Raw genomic sequence first — 21,328 nt, forward strand, 5'->3', positions numbered from 1 at the left:
TTGACACTTTTTCAAAAAACACTAAAAAGGTCTTTAGAGTATTCCATAAATTAATAATTTCTAAATTATGACTATCAGAACTCGAGATATTCATTTATCAATAAAAGACAAACTGTTTTATTTCTTAAAGGCACTCCTGAAATAAGAATTCCATTATCTTGACTTTTTATGAAAGGATTTTTGACACTTTTTCAAAAAAAACTAGAAAGGTCTTGAAAGTAGTTTACAAGTCAATAATTTTAAACATTTGATTACCAGAACCCAAGATATTCACTTACCAATACAAGAGAAATGATTTTCTTCCTTACAGGCACTCCTAGAATAAAATTCCAATATCGTAACTTTCAGCATATCGACTTTAGTAATTTCTTCAAAAAGGACTAAATTAATATTGAGAGTCTTTAAAAAATCAAAATATTGACTATTTGAACCTGAAATGTTGACGTGCCAATAAGAGACAAATTATTTTCTTCCTTACAGGCACTCCTAGAATAAAATTCCAATATCGTAACTTTCAGCATATCGACTTTAGTAATTTCTTCAAAAAGGACTAAATTAATATTGAGAATCTTTAAATAATCAAAATATTGGTTATTTGAACCTGAAATATTGACGTGCCAATAAGAGACAAATTATTTTGTTCCTTACAGGCACTCCTGGAATAAAAATTTCATTATCTTGACTTTTTGTGAATGGATTTTAGTCACTTCTTTAAAAAAGACTTAAGAATTCTTCAAATTAGTCCACTAATCAATAGTTCCTAAATTTTGACTACTAAATTCCAAAATATTAAGTTTCCAATAAGAAAAAAATTATTTTGTTCCTTACAGGCACTCCTGGAATAAGAATTTCATTAACTTGACTTTTTGTGAATAGATGTTCTATTTTTCATTTTAATTAAACCTTACTATACTTTGTACCCAGTCATATCACATCTATCCATAACCCTTCTTAGGCACCAATTTTATTCCCTCGAACCCTGAAAAAATAAATTAGGGATGCTTTATCCCTCTCGCATTGCATGATACTCCTTAAACCCGATTACTCATCGAATACCCCTTTGGGGATGTTCAATCTAATAACTTTCCGCACTTGGAAAAGTAATAGCCCTTGGCCTAAAACGTGTACTCTTGTTTTTACGACTAAAACCGAAAAGCGCTCGATAACTAGGCCAAATTTTCCGCAAAAAAAACAACACACGTGGGTTAAAAAGAACCACTGAATACGAGAAATGGATTCGGCCTTACAGCGGTCGCTTCTCCTCTTTTTTCTTCTTTGGCCGTCGTATTAAAATTTTATTTGAAATTTCCACGGGTTTAGCTTTTCGTTTTATGTTATAACGTAATTTTCTTTTTCTTAGGAATGTTTTTTAATGTTATCCAAAGTACTTTTCACTAAGATACCACTATTTTTACTACTAATAAGTCTAATATATAAAAAGGTGCATCGGACCCGTTTAAGTTATGCATAATCTTCTTAGTATATTATAACGTAATTTGTAATTTTTAGGGTAATTTTTTGAGGTTCTTTATATCTTAAAAACATTTTATTTAAATATGATTATTTCGTTAAAAGTGAGCCAAATAAAAAAGTGGTACATCATACTCATTTAAATTAAACAATAGTTTTTTATGTTATAATAATATTTCCGTTTTTTTCAAATTCCCTAAATATTGGCACAACATATCTATTTAAGTTATGCGTTTGCAACCCATTAATTAATTATTGTTCATATTAATAATGTAAATAATTCTTAAAAGTAGGTCAGTATAAAATCAGCATTCTGAACGTCCTAAATTAATGAAGGCAATTAATTATTATTTAGTCTATTTTTATGCGCCCAAATCGTTTATATTTACCCGTTTCAAAGAAACACTATCAATCAGCGCGGTCCCTTAATAATAATATTTATTTTTCAAATAAAATTGCAGTTTAAGTAATATTAATGGATGGTGGTTTTTAAAATCAGGCCCAGAGTATGCATGTTGTATATCATCCGGCATTCCCTGTACCCGTCACGCTGTAACATTAAAAATAAATTACGCTTTGTTGTACGGACGCATCTCTATTTATATTTAATGTTCCACCTAAAATAAAAACAACTGACCCCATGGTGGTTCGGTTTCGTTTTTTATATGTCCCGGGACACCTACCACTGGCTTTTTACAGCTCGTGATGTTTAAATTTTTTTTGATTAGGTCCTTTTGGTATTTAAATGACCGGGCAGGAGATTTATTTCGACTTTAATGAGTGGATTTTATCGCTTTTCTGGTCTAAGAATTTCTTCTTAGGACAGCAACAATTAAATTTATCGATTTACTAAAGTAGCGCGAGTAATATTTTTTTATTCACAATTTTAATCGAATAAAATTATTTTATTTGTTTGGTTTTATGGTAAATAATATTTTTAAAGGGCAATTTTGTTTCGCTCGTGCTGCATTGTTGCACTCACATAAACTCGTAACCCATATAAACTGGAAATTAATTAAATGGCGATTTTGTTTTCAAATTTATTAAATTTGTTAGCATTTATATTTTTTTTATAGCACAAAAAAAGATTAAAAACAGGGTTGGGACTCGAAAGGGGGCTTTTATATGTTATTTAAAATCATTTTTAAATTAGCGATTTTAAATAAGAATTTTATATTGATTAAATTAATATTCTCAATAAAATAAATTATTTATTTCGTCCAGGCAGTCGTGGAACTAATTAATTGTTCTGGTTATCATTTGTCTTTCATTTAAGCGGAATTTTAATTAATTTTTAATTTAAAATAGCCAAATTAAAAATTGAGAAAATTATAATATAAATAAAGAATTCTTAAGATAATAATAATAATAATACTTATAATAATAAAACCAGTGGAAAAAATTTATTTCTTTCAGGCACTCCAGCTAGTAATTAATTTTTACTAGTTTGGGCGATATTTTACTTTTTGATTTTCCCTTGTAGCCTGATATTTCCAAAACTCTTTCTCAGATCTGTAACGAGCATTTTTCTGAATATTATGCTTTTTATTTCATGAAAATATTCTCATTAGTTTATTAGATTTTGGACTCCAAAGTAAGTAATCACCTTAAAGAGCAAACCTCCTTCTTGGACACCACTACTTATGAAGTCTGATGCTTTCAAAATTCTTGCTCAAACTGACTTATACCTTAAGCACTGTTTATAACAGACATTCCTCTGAATATCATCCTTTTTATTTCATGAGAATATTCTTACTAGTTTTCTAGATACTTGACCCTAAAATGAGTAAACACCTTAAAGAGCTAACCTTCTCCTTGAACACCACTACTTATGAAGTCTGATGCTTTAAAAACACTTGCTCAGATTGACTTATACCTTAAATAATATCTGTTACAAATAGTCCACTGAATATCACATTTTTTATTTCATGAAAATATTCCCATTAATTTTCAAGATTCTGGACTTCAAAGTGAGTGATTACCTTAAAGAACAAATCTTCTTTTTGGACACCACTACTTATGAAGTCGGATAATTTTAAAACTCTTGCCCAAAATGACTTATACCATAAACAAAATTTATAACAGATATTCCTCTGAATATCATGCTATTTATTTGATAAGAATATTCTTATTAGTTTCCTAGATACTGGACTCCAAAGTGAGTGATCACCTTAAGAAGCAAACCTTTATTTTAGACACTACTACTTATGAAACCTGATACTTTCTTAACTCTTGCTCAGAATGATCTATACTATAAATAATATTTGTAACTGATGTTCCTCTGAATATCATGCTATTTATTTTATAAGAATATTCTTATTAGTTTCCTAGATACTGGACTCCAAAGTGAGTGATCACCTTAAGAAGCAAACCTTCATCTTAGACACTACTACTTATGAAACCTGATACTTTCTCAACTCTTGCTCAGAATGACCTATACTATAACCAATATTTGTAACAGATGTTCCTCTGAATATCATGCTTTTTGTTTCATTAAAATATTCCCATTAGTTTCCTAGATTCTGGACTCCAAAGTGAGTGATCACCTTAAGAAGCAAACCTTCATTTTAGACACTACTACTTATGAAACCTGATACTTTCTCAACTCTTGCTCAGAATGACCAATACCTTAAACAATATTTATAACAGACATTCGTCTGAATATGATGCTATTTATTTCATAAGAATATTCTTAATAGTTTCCTAGATACTGGACTCCAAAGTGAGTGATTACCTTAAGAAGCAAACCTTCATTTTAGACACTTTTACTTATGAAACCTGATACTTTCTCAACTCTTGCTCAGAATGACTTGTACCATAAATAATATTTATAACAGATATTCCTCTGAATATCATGCTATTTATTTCATAAGAATATTCCTATTAGTTTCCTAGATTCTGGACTTCAAAGTGAGTGATCACCAAGCAAACTTCTTCTTGGACACTTTAGGTAAATAAAGTTTGTTTTTTTTTTTTAAATAAAGTATTTGTTAACAGAGCATTTTAATTATTTAACTTAACCACGCACTTGGCTCATGATACACAAATCAGATTTTTTATTTTTAAACGTGATGCTAAAAATCTGAAATTTTTACAGGTTATAAAATAAAACAATTTTATATATTTATGACAAAAAAATTCAATTTATTATCATTTTACTTTAGACGATTTGAAACATTTAGCACAAATACCAAATGGTCGAGACGCAAAAAACAAATTATTAAAAAATATACTACATAAATAATATTAAATATATATCACAGTTGCAAAAGGATGAAATTACAGCTATATTAAGTTAAATGTAATATTTACAAAACGTATATTAGTACATACATACATAAAGGGAAACAATTTCGTTTCATTAATTAAAAAAAACAATGCTCCTATGCATTTGTTATATTTGTATGTATAAATATCAATAAACCAGTTTACAAATAAAAATTTTTCATTTTACAGATGAAATTTATGTACAGGTACGAATATTCGATGAATATTTACAAAACAATATACATATTTATACTAATGGGCTCCGAAATCAATGCACGGTTATATTTTATACGCATTTCAATATTGTAAACGAGTGTCAATAGAGAAATGTTTATAAGCATTCGGGGCAGGAAAATGCAAAATATTTATTTTAAAACAATAAATCTTAATAAAAAAATATTCCGCTTTAATGGTGGGCCAAATAATTTCAAATTAATTTCAGAAAATTCCTTTTAGGCTTCAATTTCAAGTGGAGAGTATTATTTTATATTTATCACAGCAAAAACAAGATTTCTGTTAGTAGTATACGTAATATTTTAACAAAACGAAATCTTTAAACTCACTAGTATCAGTTATTTCACCACAAAAACACTTCTGGCCTTTACCACATTTCTCTTAACGCTAAGGCATTATGATTTGGTAAAGGGTCTTCAGTCATTGTCCATTCATTGTTGGAGCTGTCAGAACTGTCACTAGAAGCAGACATCTTAATTGAATTCCTGCAAAGAGCAACAGCCATTAGATCAAGCGTTTGAGTTAGAAAAATTGGATTTTTTGTTAGTATACATACGATCACAAGTCACACAAGCACTATATCTACTCTAAATTACACCACCGTCACCAACACCATCGGTTTTAATTACGAGTTGAGTTGTAGGTATTCATGCATATGTTCAAAGCAGGTTATTTAATTCATTAATTCAAAGGAGTTGAGTAAATTGTTCGTAAAGGTATGACGCATTGAATTTTGGTTCACGTCAGCAGATCAGTGCTCGGAATTTTTGACTGATAACTTTTGACCTACTGAAGCTAAAGTCTTCCAATGATATTTATTTGGTAGATATTGATTAGATTAATAAAATTGATAGTAACTATTAAGGCCCGAAACTCAATAGAATTGAAGATATTTTAGGTGTTCCAAGAAATACTTTTATCAAAGAGGTTACAACAGAAAAATCGCTGGTATCTTCTTTAGTAGTAGACCTACAGTCATGAGTATCATAAAGAGTATTGAAGAATGAGTGATTGGCTAATATATTCTTGTAAAATAATTTTCATTTTCTAAATGGTTTATGAGATATAGGTCTTTGAATTATACTTGAGGTCAGTAGGCCCTGACTGGATCAACCTCGCAGTTTTTGGTTAATAACTTTTGATCTACTAGAGCTAAAGTCTTCAAGTAACTTTTATTCGCTTGGCAATGTTTTGCTAAGTAATGTTGGTAATAAGTACTAAAGTCCTTAACTCAATAGAATTAAAGATATCTTAGATGTTCGAAGAAATACTTTCATCAAAGAAGTTACAACATAAAAATCGCTGATATCTTCTTTAGTAGTAGACCTACAGTCATGAGTGTCATAAAGAGTATTGAAGAATAAGTGATTGGCTAACGTATTTGTGCAAAATAATTTTTATTTTCTTAATGGTTTATGAGATATGAGTCTTTGAATTTTACTTGAAGTCAGCAGGCCCTTACAAGGTCAACCTCGAAGTTTTTGGTTGATAACTTTTGATCTACTAAAGCTAAACTCTTCAAATAACTTTTATTCGGTTGGCAATGTTTCGCTAAGCAATATTGGGAATAAGTACTAAAGATTTTAACTCAATAGAATTAAAGATATATTAGATGTTCCAAGAAATACTTTTATCAAAGAGGTTACACCACAAAAATCGCTGGTATCTTCTTTGGTAGTAGACCTACAGTCATGAGTGTCATAAAGAGTATTGAAGAATGAGTGATTGGCTAACATATTCTTGCAAAATAATTTTTATTTTCTAAATGGTTTATGAGATATGGGTCTTTGAATTATATTTGAGGTGAGTAGGCCCTGACTGGATCAACCTCGCAGTTTTTGGTTAATAACTTTTGATCTACTAGAGCTAAAGTCTTCAAGTAACTTTTATTCGCTTGACAATGTTTCGCTAAATAATATTGGTAATAAGTACTAAAGCCCTAAACTTAATAGAATTTAAGATATCTTAGATGTTCGAAGAAATACTTTCATCAAAGAAGTTACAACATAAAAATCGCTGATATCTTCTTTGGTAGTAGACCTACAGTCATGAGTGTCATAAAGAGTATTAAAAAATGAGTGATTGGCCAACAAATTTGTGTAAAATAATTTTCATTTTCTAAATGATTTATGAGATATGGGTCTTTGAATTTTACGTGAAGTCAGCAGGCCCTGATTGGGTCAACCTCGCAGTTTTTGGTTAATAACTTTTGATCTACTAGAGCTAAAGTCTTCAAATAACTTTTATTCGATTGGCAATATTTCGGTAAATAATATTGGTAATAAGTACTAAAGTACTAAACTCAATAGAATTAAAGATATCTTAGATGTTCGAAGAAATACTTTCATCAAAGAAGTCGCAACACAAAAATCGCTGATAACTTCTTTGGCAGTGGATCTACAGTCAAGGGTGTCATAAAGAGTATTGAAAAATGACTAATTGGCTAGCATATTCTTGTAAAATAATTTTCAATTTCTAAATGGTTTATGAGATATAAGTCTTTGAATTTTACTTGAAGTCAGCAGGCCCTTACTAGGCCAACCTCAAAGTTTTTGGTTGATAACTTTTGATCTACTAGAGCTAAAGTCTTCAAATAACTTTTAATCGATTAACAATGTTTCGCTAAACAATTTTGGTAATTAGTATTAAAGCCCTAAACTTAATAGAATTAAAAATATCCTAGATGTTCGAAGAAATACTGTCAACAAAGAAGTTACACCACAAAAATCGCTAATATCTTCTTTGGTAGTGGACCTACAGTCATGAGTGTCATAAAGAGTATTAAAGAATGAGTGATTGGCTAACAGATTTGTGTAAAATAATTTTTATTTTCTAAACGCTTTATGAGATATGCCTCCTTAAATTTTGTTTGAGGTCAGCAGGCCCTTACTAGGTCAACCTCGGAGTTTTTAGTTGATAACTTTTGATCTACTTAAGCTAAAGTCCTCAAACAACTTTTATTGGGTTTAAAAAGTTTTGCTAAATAATATTGGTCATAACTACCAAAACCCTAAACTTAATAGCAATGAAGATGTAGTAGATGTTACAAGAAATACTTCTATCAAAGAAGTTTCAACACTAGAATCGCTGATATCTTCTTTCGCAGTGCACTTACAGTCATGAGTCTTATAAAGAGTATTCAAGTATATGTTATTGGCTAGCATATTCTTGTAAAATAATTTTTATTTTCTAAACGCTTTATGAGATATGCCTCCTTAAATTTTGTTTGAGGGCAGTAGGCCCTTACTAGGTCAACCTCGGAGTTTTTAGTTGATAACTTTTGATCTATTGAAGCTATAGTCTTCAAATAACTTTTATTCGGTTGGTATTGATCTTCTTTAGAATACTTATAGAGACTAGTAAAGCCCCAAATTTAAAAGCAGTGGAGATATTTCAGCTGGTATACAACGTACTTCTATTAAGGAAGCTACAGCACAGAAATCACTTATATCTTTTTTCTTAGTCATAATGAGTGTTGAATAATGATCAGATGTGTATCAAATTCCGCAAACATATTTTTCACCTCAGCTGGCCCTTACTGGGTCAACTGGACCTATGAAAAAAAAATTAAAGAATAAAATCCAACATATTTAATTTTCACTTTACGTCAAGAGTAAGATTTTCATGTAATGACATTCATAGAGACCTACTTTCCTTAGGTGTGTTAAAAAAAATACCAGTTTTTTTAATGAGATAATAAAGCTTTTCACCAAGACGGATATGACCATAACTTAACCAAATAAAGCTTAATATACCGAAAAAATGTTTTATTGTTAACAACAATTGTTAAACAGTCTACACGTCGTACCCGTGGGGGAAGCAATTAACATCAAAACACACACACACACAACTCAACGCTTTCCGAGAAAGGAAGCCATTATTCCCATCGCTCATTTTTAATTAAGAAAAATAATTAAATAAACGAGCGCTGTTTCGAGTAGCACGATTTTAAATATAAATTATCTTATTAAATGCGCGCGTTTCTTTAATAAATCGCCTCCATAAATCTCCCTTAAACTACCCTTCATTAAAAACCGAAACTACTTAATGATAGTAACTAACGAGAGGCTCCTTATTTCGGTAAAAATGGTTGAAATTCGATTTTTAACTGCTGATAGGATCATATTTATTGCTGCGTTGGTCGTATCTGATTTTCGGTTACTTGCCGAGGGTCTCTTAATTACTTGCTTCTTGGGGATGCATTTTTTACTCATTAGGAACAATGTTTAAATTGTTTTACATACATACGGATTTTTAAAAGTATTAAATCGTTTAAAAAAAAACGAGGCGATAAAAATCTATTTATGACCCTCGGATTGAAACTGGTCGTAAAACATCTCGCTTGTTCTAGAAAAGGGTGTATCGACCAATTTAGTCCTCCCTATAAAAATCTCTTTGTAAGGATATATGATAAAAAGAACGAGATATATGCGAGGGCGCCCTTCTGGCTTTGCTTGATGAAACATATTATCTGATATGACTTTTATTTATGGCAAAAAAAAACTAATATATGGGGCTTTCTTGACTTATTTACTTAAGTCTATAAAGACGGTTAGGGGTTGGATACTAGGCCCGGTACATAAAAGCTTTTTGAACTTTAAAAAAAAATCAGTTGCTTAAAAGGTTGGGATGATTTATTTATAGATAGCAAGCCAAGTTTGTTATTTAGGAATTTCAATGTTAGAAGCACGTCAAATGATCAGTTTGGATGTGATATTATTCTTTTATTTGTATACTTTAAATGTAATAATCACCAGTACAGATTATAGGTATCATTTTCTTGCACTTGTATATGAAATACTTTCATCTTAATTAATTTTATTATACTAATTTACACTGCTATATTTGCACTATATTCCCTTTAAATCATCTTGTTAAGTTTTAGCTAATAAACTATAATTTGACCGTTGTATAAATTAATATTTTGCACCTGATTAGGGAAAAAATCAAAAATGTCCCAAGTAAATTTAAATTTTCTTTACAATAGCGATACGAAGAAAAATTAAATGTGTTATTGATAGTGTCCGTATTGTATATAATTCGTGATCTTTTATATTAACTAAAATAAGTTAAAATACGATTTTCCTAAAATTTTTAATATTATATAATATGAAAAAAATATAACATATCATTTTTCTTACGTACTTATGACCTCTGTAGATGTATCATTTTATTGCGATCCTTTACGACTGTTAAATTATTGCCTTCAGGTATTTGAAGTCACTTGGAATTTGTTTACCGGGTTTTTATCATTTTTTCTTATATTCCAGGAATTTAGAACTTATTTGAAATTTTTATTCGAATTTGAAGTAAAAAATCATGATTTATTTATTCCAGGCACTTGAACTTACTTTTGAAATACCTTTACTGTACTAGTTCTTTAAGGCATTTAGAATTTTTTTACCGTATAATTTAAGTCATATTTGTTTTATTCCAAGCACTTAAAGTCATTAAAAATTTAAAGTAATTTTTCCAGGCACTTGAAGTTGATTTTTTAAAAGCCTTCATAGCAGTTGAAAATACGGTTTATTTTCTTAATGCATTTAGAGTCACTTTCCACTTTATTTTGAGCATTTAAAGCCATGTAGAATTTTTTAAATTATTTTAGACACCAGGCATTAAAATCTATTGATTTTTTTTTAATAATTTTAAGTCACCTTTTATTTTATTTTAGGCATTTGCAGTTATTTTTTACTTTAGTCCAGGCACTTGAAATCATGAATTGAATTTTTTTCCTCGAATTTGAAAAAAAAAACTTTGAAAACAATTGAAGACACGGTTTATCTCTTCCAGGCACTTAAAGTTATTTTTTTTTCAGTAGCTTTAAGGCACTTAAAGATAGGGTTTATGTTTTTCAGACTTTTGAAGTAATTTTTCACTTTATTTCGGTTATTTGAAGCCTCTTATACTGCATTAATTCCAAGTACTTAAAATTATATCATTTTTTTTTTTCACGAATTTGAAGTAATTCCTCTAGGCTGTTTAAGTTATTATTTTAAAAACTTTTAAGGCGGTTGAAAATATGTTTTATTTCATGCAGGCATTTAAAGCCATTTTTCACTTTATTTTAGGCATTTGAAGTCACTTGGAATTTGTTTACTCGGTTTTTAATGATTTTTTCTTTTATTCCAGGAATTTAGAACTAATTTGAAATTTTTACTCGAATTGAAAGCAAAAAATCATGATTTATTTATTCCAGGCACTTACTTTTGAAATAACTTTAATGTAGTAGTTCTTCAAGGCATTTGAAGTCATTTAAAATTTTTTATCGTATATCTTAAGTCATACCTATTTTATTCCATGCACTTTAAGTTGGTTTTTTAAATGCCTTAAAGGCAGTTGAAAATATAATTTACTTCTTTAATGCATTTAGTGGAATGTGAATTCCACTTTATCTTGAGTATTTGAAGTCATATTGAATTTGAAGTTATTCTTGCAGGCATTTGAAGTCATTTTTTATTTTATTTCAGGCATTAAAAGCTATTTAGATTTTTTTATGAGATATTTTAAGTCTTATTTTATTTTATTTTATTTTAGATATCAAAAATCATTCTGAATTTGAAGGAGTTCTTCCAGGGACTTAAATGCGCTATTTTAAAAATCTTTAAGGTTTGTTGAAAACATGGTTTATTTCTTCCAGGAAATTAAAGTAAATTTTCATTTTATTCCAGGCATAAGAAGATATTTAGAATTTTTTTTATCAGGTATTTTAAGTTATAATTTATTTCATTCCAGGCACTTGAAGTTACTTTTTTAAATACCTTCAAGGCAGTTGAAGACACGGTTGATTTCTTCTAAGCATTCGAAGTCACTTTTTACTATATTCCAGGCATTAGAAGCCTTTTTTTACAAGGGATTTTGAATTTAAATTCAAATTCAAAATACTTTATTTGCCTATAAAAAGAAAAAAAAAAATATTAAAAGGTTATTCTTCCAGGCACTTAATATACTTTTTTAAATATCTTCAAGGCACTTGAAAATACGCTTTATTTTTTTCAGGCATTTTAAAGCATTTTTCACTTTATTCCAGGCACTTAAAGCCATTTAGAACTTTTTTCCTCAAACTTGAAATAATTCTTTCAGGCACTTAAAGTAAACTTCTTTAATACCGTTATTAAGGTTGAACATACAGTTTATATCTTCCTAGAATTTTGAGTCACTTTTCACCTTATTCTAGGCAATAAAAGCTATTGATTTGTTTTTTAATTATTTTAAGTCACTTTTTATTTTATTCTAGGCTTTTGGAGTTATTTTTCACTTTATTCCAGATACTTGAAACTATTTTGAATTTTTTTCATTGAAAATAACATTGAAAATAATTGAAGACACGGTTTATCTCTTCCAGTTAGTCCTTGAAGTTAATTTTTTTCAGTAGCTTTAAAGCACTTAAAGATAGGGTTTATTTTTTTAGACTTTTGAAGTCATTTTTTCACTTTATTTTGGTTATTTAAAGCCACTTATGCTGTATTTAATTCCAAGTACTTAAAATTGTTGCATTTTTTTTCCACAAATTTGAAGGATTTATTCTAGACTATTGAAATTTTATTTTAAATACCTTCAAGGCGGTTGAAAATATGTTTTATTTCTTCCAGGCATTTAAAGCCATTTTCCACTTTATTTTAGGCATTTGAATCCATTTAGAATTTTTTTAATAAGTATTTTAGCTCATATTTTATTTTATTCCAGGCACTTGAAGCAATTTCGATTTTTTTCATTGCAGCCATTTTTCCAAGCACTTAAAGTCACTTTTTAATACTCGATACTGGAATAAGCTATTTGGAATTTGTTTACCGAGCATTTAAAGACATATTTCATTTTATTCCAGGCACTTGAAGCTATTTAAAAAATTTTCTTTAAATTTAAAATACTTCTTCCAGGCACTTAAAGGTTTTTTTTTAATTAAGGCTTTATGATAGTTGAAGATACGTTTTATTTTTTCAGGCATTTCAAATTAATTTTTACTTTATTCCAGGCATTTGAAGCCACTTAGAATTTTTTTACCGAGTATTTTAGGTTAAGTTTTATTTTATTTTAGGCACCTGATTATTTCAAATTTAAAGTATTTCTTCTAAAAACTTAAAGCTACTTGTTTAAATAGTATTAGGGCAGTTGAAATTGTGGTTATATTACTTTCAGGCATTTAAAGCAATTTTTCATTTCATCCTAAGAGTCTGAGATGACTAAATGGGTTAAATTTTTTTTTTAAATTTTTGTTTGGATTAACATTGGGAAAAATATGAGCAAAATTTAATATTTTTTTTCTGTTCGACCGCTATATTTTTTTACAATTTTTTATACAATTTTATTTAAGTTATTATGATACCTATAGATAATGAGTATAATTCTATTACAATTGCTGATTTTGAAATGACAAAAATGGGTTAAAAACTGATTTTGTTATAAAATTTTTATTTGGATTTAATGTTCCATCGCATTTCATTTCCTAACTATAATCTTAACTGTCTTAAAATATTATTTCCAGGTCTGACATGACTGAAATGGGTTGAAAACCGAATTTTCTGAATTTATTTTATTTAAATTGAAAAAAAAAAATTTTTTTAAATTATTTTTTTTTAAAGTTCTACTGCATTTAATTTAATTAAAAAAAAAACATTTTACCCTTTAATAACTTGTCTTACTAAGGCTTCATTTTATTCCGATCGTAAACTCTGAGTAAGTATTAATTATACTAAGAAATTCCAATAAGCAGCCCCATTAATTAAAAATAAATAATTTAAGTTTCAACCTCAAATATTTAAACTCAGTTCCGTTTAATAACTCCACGTAATGAAAGCAACCTCGCTGATAGAAATGCCGCAAATAGACTTAATGATATACAAAAGTAATTTTGATCGATGCCCAGTTAACTCGCGAAGAAATTAAACTGGAAATTTCCATCCTGCAATCATAAATAACCGAGCGAATAACATCAACTAATTAACAAGAAAATACTCGAAAATGTAGACGAGGAGGGAATTATTAATTTCGCCTTCATTTAAATTAGAACATTCACTTGATTCAGTTATAGACTTCTATTTGCCTCTTTATTGTGCAAGTTTACGACAAGTAATAACACCTTGCTAACGGCATTGCAAAAGTTTTATTAAGGGTAAAAGTTTTTCGGGAAAATGCTTTTACTGCAACGGGGGGGCGTTTTAGAGAAAACCCTCTTAATTTTTCCTTCCAAGGAGTTATTTTATCAATTTTAGTTTAAATGCAAACAGACACACAGTTAGTAACATTGAATTTAGTCAGAGCATTGTGCTATGTATACGATTATACGCTCTGATATATGAAACCCCTTTACCATTACTGGAAAAATAATTATTAGAACTTACCTATTAAACTTTAACCGCTACGCCCACAAAGGATGTGGCATCGCCCTACTGTCTCTGGGTAAACTGGATGAGTTCTGCAAAAAGGGCGGCAGCTTTCCAGGAGGCGGCGGAGGAGGTAAGTTAGGACTCCTGGATCGATCCGAGAAGTGCGAAGGTGTTGCCGTCGCATAAATATTTATAGAAGATCTTTGGTGCACACAAGACCTCCTCACATCCGGCATGGCGAACTGTAACTTCTGCCAGAACTGCCGATCGCCCCACTCGATCACCGTGTTCATTTTGAGGTAGAGCCTCAAGTCTGGATCCAGATCCCTGGAGGGCAGCTCACCCGTCACTATAAATATCAACCTCTTCCGTCGATCCTTCAGCACTTCATGGAGCGCACTTTTAAATTCAAACCGGCACCATTCGTTATGCAAAAAGTTTTTGGAGAGCACTATAATCGTTCTTTTAGACGATTCCACTGCCTCTATAATCGTATCGGCTACGTAAGTTGACACGTTGAAGTCCCTATAGTGTAAACATAGTCTATAAGAGGGGTCACCCCCTTCTAAACCTGGAGCTAGAGCTTGATTAACAAACGCCTCATCTTTGACGCTGTAGCTGACGTAAGCGTCGAATAGTCTGTCCTTGTCTTGTTGCTCATCATAGGCAGTTGTTTTGTAGCACATCCTTAGTCCGCATCTGGAGTATATCCAGACCCTTAGCTCTCTTCTGTAGTAGAATACCCCACAAACGATTACAACACTAGCAATGAAAACGCACATGGTGCCCATTAGAAGGGGCAGATAATCATTCATTACTTGCTGCTCCACTATAGCATGGTTTCCATCAGAGAAGAAGTGCAAACACTTTGAGGAGTTGAAATCTGACATCTTCGGCCCTAACAGGTTCGTAGAGTTATTTACAATGCAAGTAATCCTTGTGGCATCAACCACTTTAGCATAGTTCTGCTTCAACCACTGCTTATACCTCGTAACATAATGACAATCACATGACCAATGGTTATACGACAACCCAATCTCTACTAAATAAGGATTCAGTGACAGCTGCCACACCTCAAAGCTGTACAACCGATTCTCGTCCAACCTCAGCACCTCCAACTGCTTCAGCTCCAAGAAAGTACGATTATCAATAAAGTGCAACAGATTCCCTTGCAAGTACAACTCCCTAAGAGACTCCAAGGTAGCAAGCTCAAATCCAAGGAGCTCCTTAATTTTATTATTCTCCAAATGCAGTATCCTGAGCCTCCTCAATCCGCTAAAAGTGTGGTTATAAATGGCTGCGATATTAGAATTATTTGCAAAAAGGACCCGTAAGTTCTTACGACCGATAAAGCTGTGCCGCGAGAGCTCCCCAAAGTTGTTTCCGTCAAGATAAACCTCACTGGCATCCATTGGAATAGTATTAGGCATCTCAGAGTATCCTACATTAGAACATTCCACCACATTTGCACTCCATAATTGGTCATGGTAGCAAGTGCAGTTGTTAGGGCAAGTCATTTCACAATCACAAGCATCAAAGTCGCAACACTGACATAAGGCGAAGCAATGGGTCTTGTAAGTGCATAGGAACTGTGAGGACTCAACGTCTATTAAAGGCATATAGTTGTTCTCCCTGTTATGTAAAAGCTTGCAGTAAATACTCTCCAGATCCATGACTCTTGGATGCTGCCTCAAGTGATCCAGCTTGTTAATCCTTTGCAGCCACTCCATAGTGCAGTCACACATAAAAGGGTTCCCCCCGATGTAAAACTCTGGCAAAGCCTTCTCAGGACTAACTGGGGTGAGTCTCAAAGCATTTAGGTCCATAGAAGAGATTTGGTTGGCATACAAGTCCACGCGACTTAAATTAGTCTTTTTTATAAAAGTGTGAGGCTCCACAATGCTGATTAAATTATCGTTTAGGAACAGTTGCTCGATACTGCTAGGCACTGATGAGGCCCCAATTTTAGATATTTTATTAAAGCTAGCATCCAGTTGGGCGAGCCTGAGCTCATAATCCAAATTGTATCTATTACCCAGTTCGCGTATATTGTTTTTGTGCAAATCGAGCCATTGTAACCCCTGCGGAATCAGGGCGTAATCAAACCACTCCAGTTGATTATCCGAAACATTCAACCACAATAGACTCTGGATATCGGCAAATAAGCCATTCACGTCAGTTAGCGAATTGGAGTCTAACCGAATCGCTTGCAAATTCGGGCTATTTGAGAACGAACCGTGTTCGATGCGTTGGATTTTATTTTTGGCCAAGTTCAATATTTGCAAGGCAGGCAGGTCAGCAAAGGCACGTTTGCTTACATTCTGGATCCTATTCCCAAGCATCCTGAGCCCGTATAAATTACTTAACCCTCTAAAACCAGGCTCCTCTAAATAAGTAATCATGTTCTCACCGAGATCCACTGTTCTTAATAGTCTCATATCTTTTAATGCCAAAGGTACGGCTTTAAGTTGGTTACTGTTTAAATTTAAGTCTTGCAGGCTAGAGCAGTTTCTAAAAGCCTCCGGGTGGATCCCCTCCAGCAAATTATTATCCAGAGCAAGTAAAGAGAGCACGTAAAGACCATTAAGCGAGTAGGCATCCAAATACGTAATTTTATTAAACGATATTATTAAAGTATGTAAATTATTCATGGGGGCAAAAGTGTCTGCCGGAATGGTTTCGAGAGAGTTATGCTCCAAGTTCAGGATTTGTAGTGTGTATAAATCCCGAAAGAACGTGGGGTCCAATTTAGATATGCGATTATAAGAGAGATTTAGGAGCACTAACCTTATTAAGCCGGCAAATGTGTCTGCGTTAATCCAGGAGCTCGTAAGTAAATTTCTGGATATATCCAGGGCAAGGAGCTGCTCCAGGTTGGCGAATAAGCCGGGAGCAAGGACGCTGATTGAATTATTCTGCAAGTATATTTCTTTGATGGACTCGCGAGAGTCTTTGAATAGTTCACTAGGTAGGGCTACGACTTTATTGTTAGAGAGATCGAAAATTTGCAAAGCCTTTAGGCCGTTTAGGGCCTTATCAGCCACCATGCTAATTTCGTTATTATGAATGTAAAACTCTTTAAGTCTACGTAAAACACTGAAACCATTGGCAGGTATAAGGACAAAATGGTTAAACGAAGCATCGAGTACCTGAATATCCAAGCTGCAAGGGTGTGTTGGTGATCTAGTGTTTTCAGTCTGAGGCACTTCATCCTCGGCCACGCTGATCAACGGTTGTGGTAGTCCAGGGGTTTTTTCTCGAAATCCCAAGTCACTTACGTCTTGCAGACGATTTTCACTTACGTTTAGAAACACTAAGTTGATCAGGGGACAGAAGATGTTTTCTGGAAACGACCAGATGTTATTGCAAGAGACGTCTAGTCTTTCTAAGTTCCTAATGGGGTTAAAGCTCTCTCTAGCAAAGTCTAAGTTCATGGCAGGCCACTCGGTGTTGTGGGTCTTTACTGTTAAATTTCTTAAGTCTCTTAAGCCAAAAAGGGTTCCTGCCGGCCATCTGGCTAGCTTACAATGCTCTAATTCGAGGGCCCTAAGTTTAGTTAAGTGGAAAAAACTCTTCTCGTCTAAGCTAGACCTCGACATTATCTCTGGATTGCACTCTATCCTTAGAGAGGTGGTGTGCTCAGAAGGGATGACACTAAAATTAGTGGTGTCAAACTCACTGTTTATAGTGCGAAGATTGCATGTTAGAGCCACCTCGTCTTGTCCAGAGACCGAAGGGTCTTTGATCCACCATTGGCAATCATCAGGAGCCTCATATCTTAAGCCAGTGGAGGCATCACTAGTGGTAGACACGTCTAGGCAACAACCACTTTTAAAAATAACGAAATAATAGAGCAACGAGAGGAACATGGTGAAACTTTTTCTTTTTTAAAAACACTATCACAAAAATAAAAGCATGGCAATATTACAGTCTTTGTTCAGTCATCACTGTCTAAAACATTTAAAAAAAAATTTTTTTCGAAAAAGTTAAAAGAGTAACACGTTACACCCGATTATTTACGATAAATACGGAGTCGGTTAGGAGCGGCAAGCAACCGCTCTGCACGATTTTCGAAGCTAAACTAGCGCAGAGTTTGGCGTATGATGCACGCGAACAGTCAAAAGCTTTTGATGAGGAGCTTTCGGGCCGAAAGCTCACGACTACGGTCGGAGACAAGCGAAGATTTCGGTCCGCCCCGCCTTGTGAACTTCAGAATGTTATAAGGAATTGGTATGTGATGATTTGCTGATGATTTTTTTTTCGAAGAAACTGAGAATCTGACGTAAGTTAGCCTTAAGTTTATCCCTAGAGTATGCGCTATCTGGGGTGTTAAAGAATGATTTTATTGGCATTTTTAAACTAGTTAATTATTTGGGGTTATTTGTTTTATGTATATTTTTTAGCATAATTGAGGAGCGATCAAGCAAAACCAGATAAATCCATTACATAAAATTTCGAGATAATAATAAAAAACGTGGCAATAGAGCATCACTGAACTTAACAAGATAAAATATAGTGTACTTAAAAGGTTTCATATTATAAGCCTAGTAGACAATATTTTGGTCCATAAGAATTGTTGCTAATTAAACAATTGATTTATCAAATTTTGCATGAGTTAGATATATTTAGTTTATTTTATAATGTAAAATTTAATTATTAACTGTTCTTTTAAATGTATAGACTTTTGCCTTTATTGACTAATAATTGACCTGTTTTAATCACACCGCAAATACAGAAACATAACTCTTGAAGTATATTTACAAATGCATAACTTAAATGGACCTGACTCTCACTTTCTCTGTTTTTTTATTCTCTGTTCGATTTTTAAACTTTTCTGCAAATATGTTTTCTATATTTGGCTTTCAAGGCCAATAAGTTGCTCTGTAATTAATTTTCCATCTTGAAAAATGCGTTTCTCATATTTTCCAGATTAAATTCGGAAATTATGTTAAAAAACGTAAGTGGTACTTAAAATATGTCCAATATCTCGTTAAATTTTAAATGAAATGCATGCTTCATTTAATAATTATTTTGCTTTATTGCCACAAAAGACCAAAATATTAAAAAATATAAAATACTTTACAAAAAAAAATTAATTGAAAAGAAGACATAAATTTCAACATATTTTATGCTTTTTTGTAAGTAACAAATATAAAATTAACATTAACGCTTTGTAGGCTTAAGATAAAAATTAACATCAAAATTTTTCGTTTGTATGTATTTTAGTAATATATTTAGTTTATTTTATAATGTAAAATGAATATTTTAATGTATGCATGATGTTATTCGCATTTCTTTTAAGCTAAATAATATTATATTCACTTAGAAAAAAAAATAAATATATGTTCACACGTTTATTTTTTACTACAAAAAATAAGAAAAAAAAAGACTTTTTTTAAATTACATTTCTTCGTACAAAATACACACTACAAAAAAAAAACATGAATCGCAATTTTATTTTGTGGATTTGTTTGGTTTTGCTTGATTTACTTGACTTTTAGATCGATTTTAAAAGTGATTTAGCGAGTTTTGTTAAAAAGTGGATTAATATGGTTTTGCTTGATCGCTCCTCAATTAAAGACTTATTTTTAATTTCGTCCTTTTCTTGTCATTTCTCATATTTTTGTCACGGCAGAATTGTACTTAAACACGAATTTTAGGCATTTTTAACCCATTTTGCCTCAATATATGCATAATTTAAATCGATATGATTGTCATATTCTATCTTTAATGTTCATTTAGAGTTCTTTTATCTAATTCCAATGGCTAATTTTTTTTAAATATTTCACACACAAAATCGTGCTTTTTCAGAATCAACAAAAAAATATATAATAACTGATGTTACTTCAATCGTGTCAATGATTTTTTTAACCTATTTCCATCCTTACTACTTAAAAAATGTTTTTCCCACTTTTTAAATCAAATTGAGATAATTATTAGAACTATAATATAATTTAGAATAAATTGACTTTGTTCAACCCAATTATTCAAACGTTAGCGATTTAAAAAAAAAATTGAAACACTGATTAATTCTAGGCATAATCAAAGGTTCCCTTATTTGGACCCAAGAAATTATTTTATAATATTTAAGTACAATATTTATGTTAGTCCTTCTCGCTTTAAAATGAGTTTTTTATATCTTGTCCTTACATATACATATGCATAATTTAAATAAATATGAATGCCATAATATTAATAAGAAAGTGACGATAATTAATAACATTATTACTTTTTAAATAAACTGTTTAAAAGAAAAACCTTTTTATCCTTGGATTATAGAGAAATTCTGATGCGCGTCAACAATATATGAAGCAAAAAATTGAATTTAATTTAAATTTCTAAAGAGAGTAAAAAAATTACACTGAACATAATAAGCAATAAATAAAAAAAATATATTTTTTTTAACAAATATTATTAAAAAACGAAAAAAAAAAATTGTCCAATGCTAAAAACTAACAACTATATGTCAATAGAACTTTTCATTACTAAAATTATCAAAATTTAGTGACTTGGAATAATTTTAAGCCTTTTTTAACCCATCTTGCCCTCATACATGCATAACTTAAATGGATATGATTGTAATATTTTTTCTAAGAGGTTTATATTATATATATTAGACTGGGCTCAGAAAAATTAACAATTTATTTTTCAAGGTGGGTCAAAAAAAAAAACATCTGCATATATATGGATATCTATAATAAATTAGAGGCCCTGCAAAAAACCTTTTTTTTTTTATTTTCGCCACAGGAAGCGTTTCTCAATAATCAAGCTATAAACATTAATAAATTCTTTAGATTTACCTTTTTTATTTAGGAATTTTGTAACTAACGAACAAATAAATGTATTGAAAAGAATAGTATGGATTGTTAAAGAAAATTTAATGCTATAGGTCTCTTAAAATTTTTACATAAAATCACTCTTTTCAAAGTTAATCACAATTTTATTAATAGTAAATATTTAACTTAAGTTGTAACCCAAACCCTCCTTAATTAATTCCAATGATTAATTTTCTTAAATATTTTAAATTTTGTACC

At 31.1% G+C, this 21,328-nt stretch overlaps 1 protein-coding gene across 2 annotated transcripts in view; it reads right to left on the reverse strand.

Moving 5' to 3' along the window:
• LOC126748806 (toll-like receptor 6) overlaps positions 1 to 18,378 on the reverse strand; it is a 71,307-nt gene extending 52,929 nt beyond the window's left edge. Inside the window, exons 1-2 of one of the 2 annotated variants that reach the window (XM_050458272.1) lie at positions 14,310 to 18,378; positions 4,836 to 5,456 (exon numbers count right to left, since the gene is read on the reverse strand). In XM_050458272.1, the coding sequence (XP_050314229.1) occupies positions 14,327 to 18,163 (3,837 nt within the window). In that variant the 5' untranslated portion in view covers positions 18,164 to 18,378 and the 3' untranslated portion in view covers positions 4,836 to 5,456; positions 14,310 to 14,326. Of the gene's footprint in view, positions 1 to 4,835; positions 5,457 to 14,309 lie in introns of those variants that run through there. The other variant, XM_050458273.1, reaches the window with a different exon arrangement.
• Between the last annotated feature and the right edge of the window lie 2,950 nt (positions 18,379 to 21,328).

This window comes from Anthonomus grandis, chromosome 22, assembly GCF_022605725.1.
Source record: "Anthonomus grandis grandis chromosome 22, icAntGran1.3, whole genome shotgun sequence".
NCBI classification, from domain to species: domain Eukaryota; kingdom Metazoa; phylum Arthropoda; class Insecta; order Coleoptera; family Curculionidae; genus Anthonomus; species Anthonomus grandis.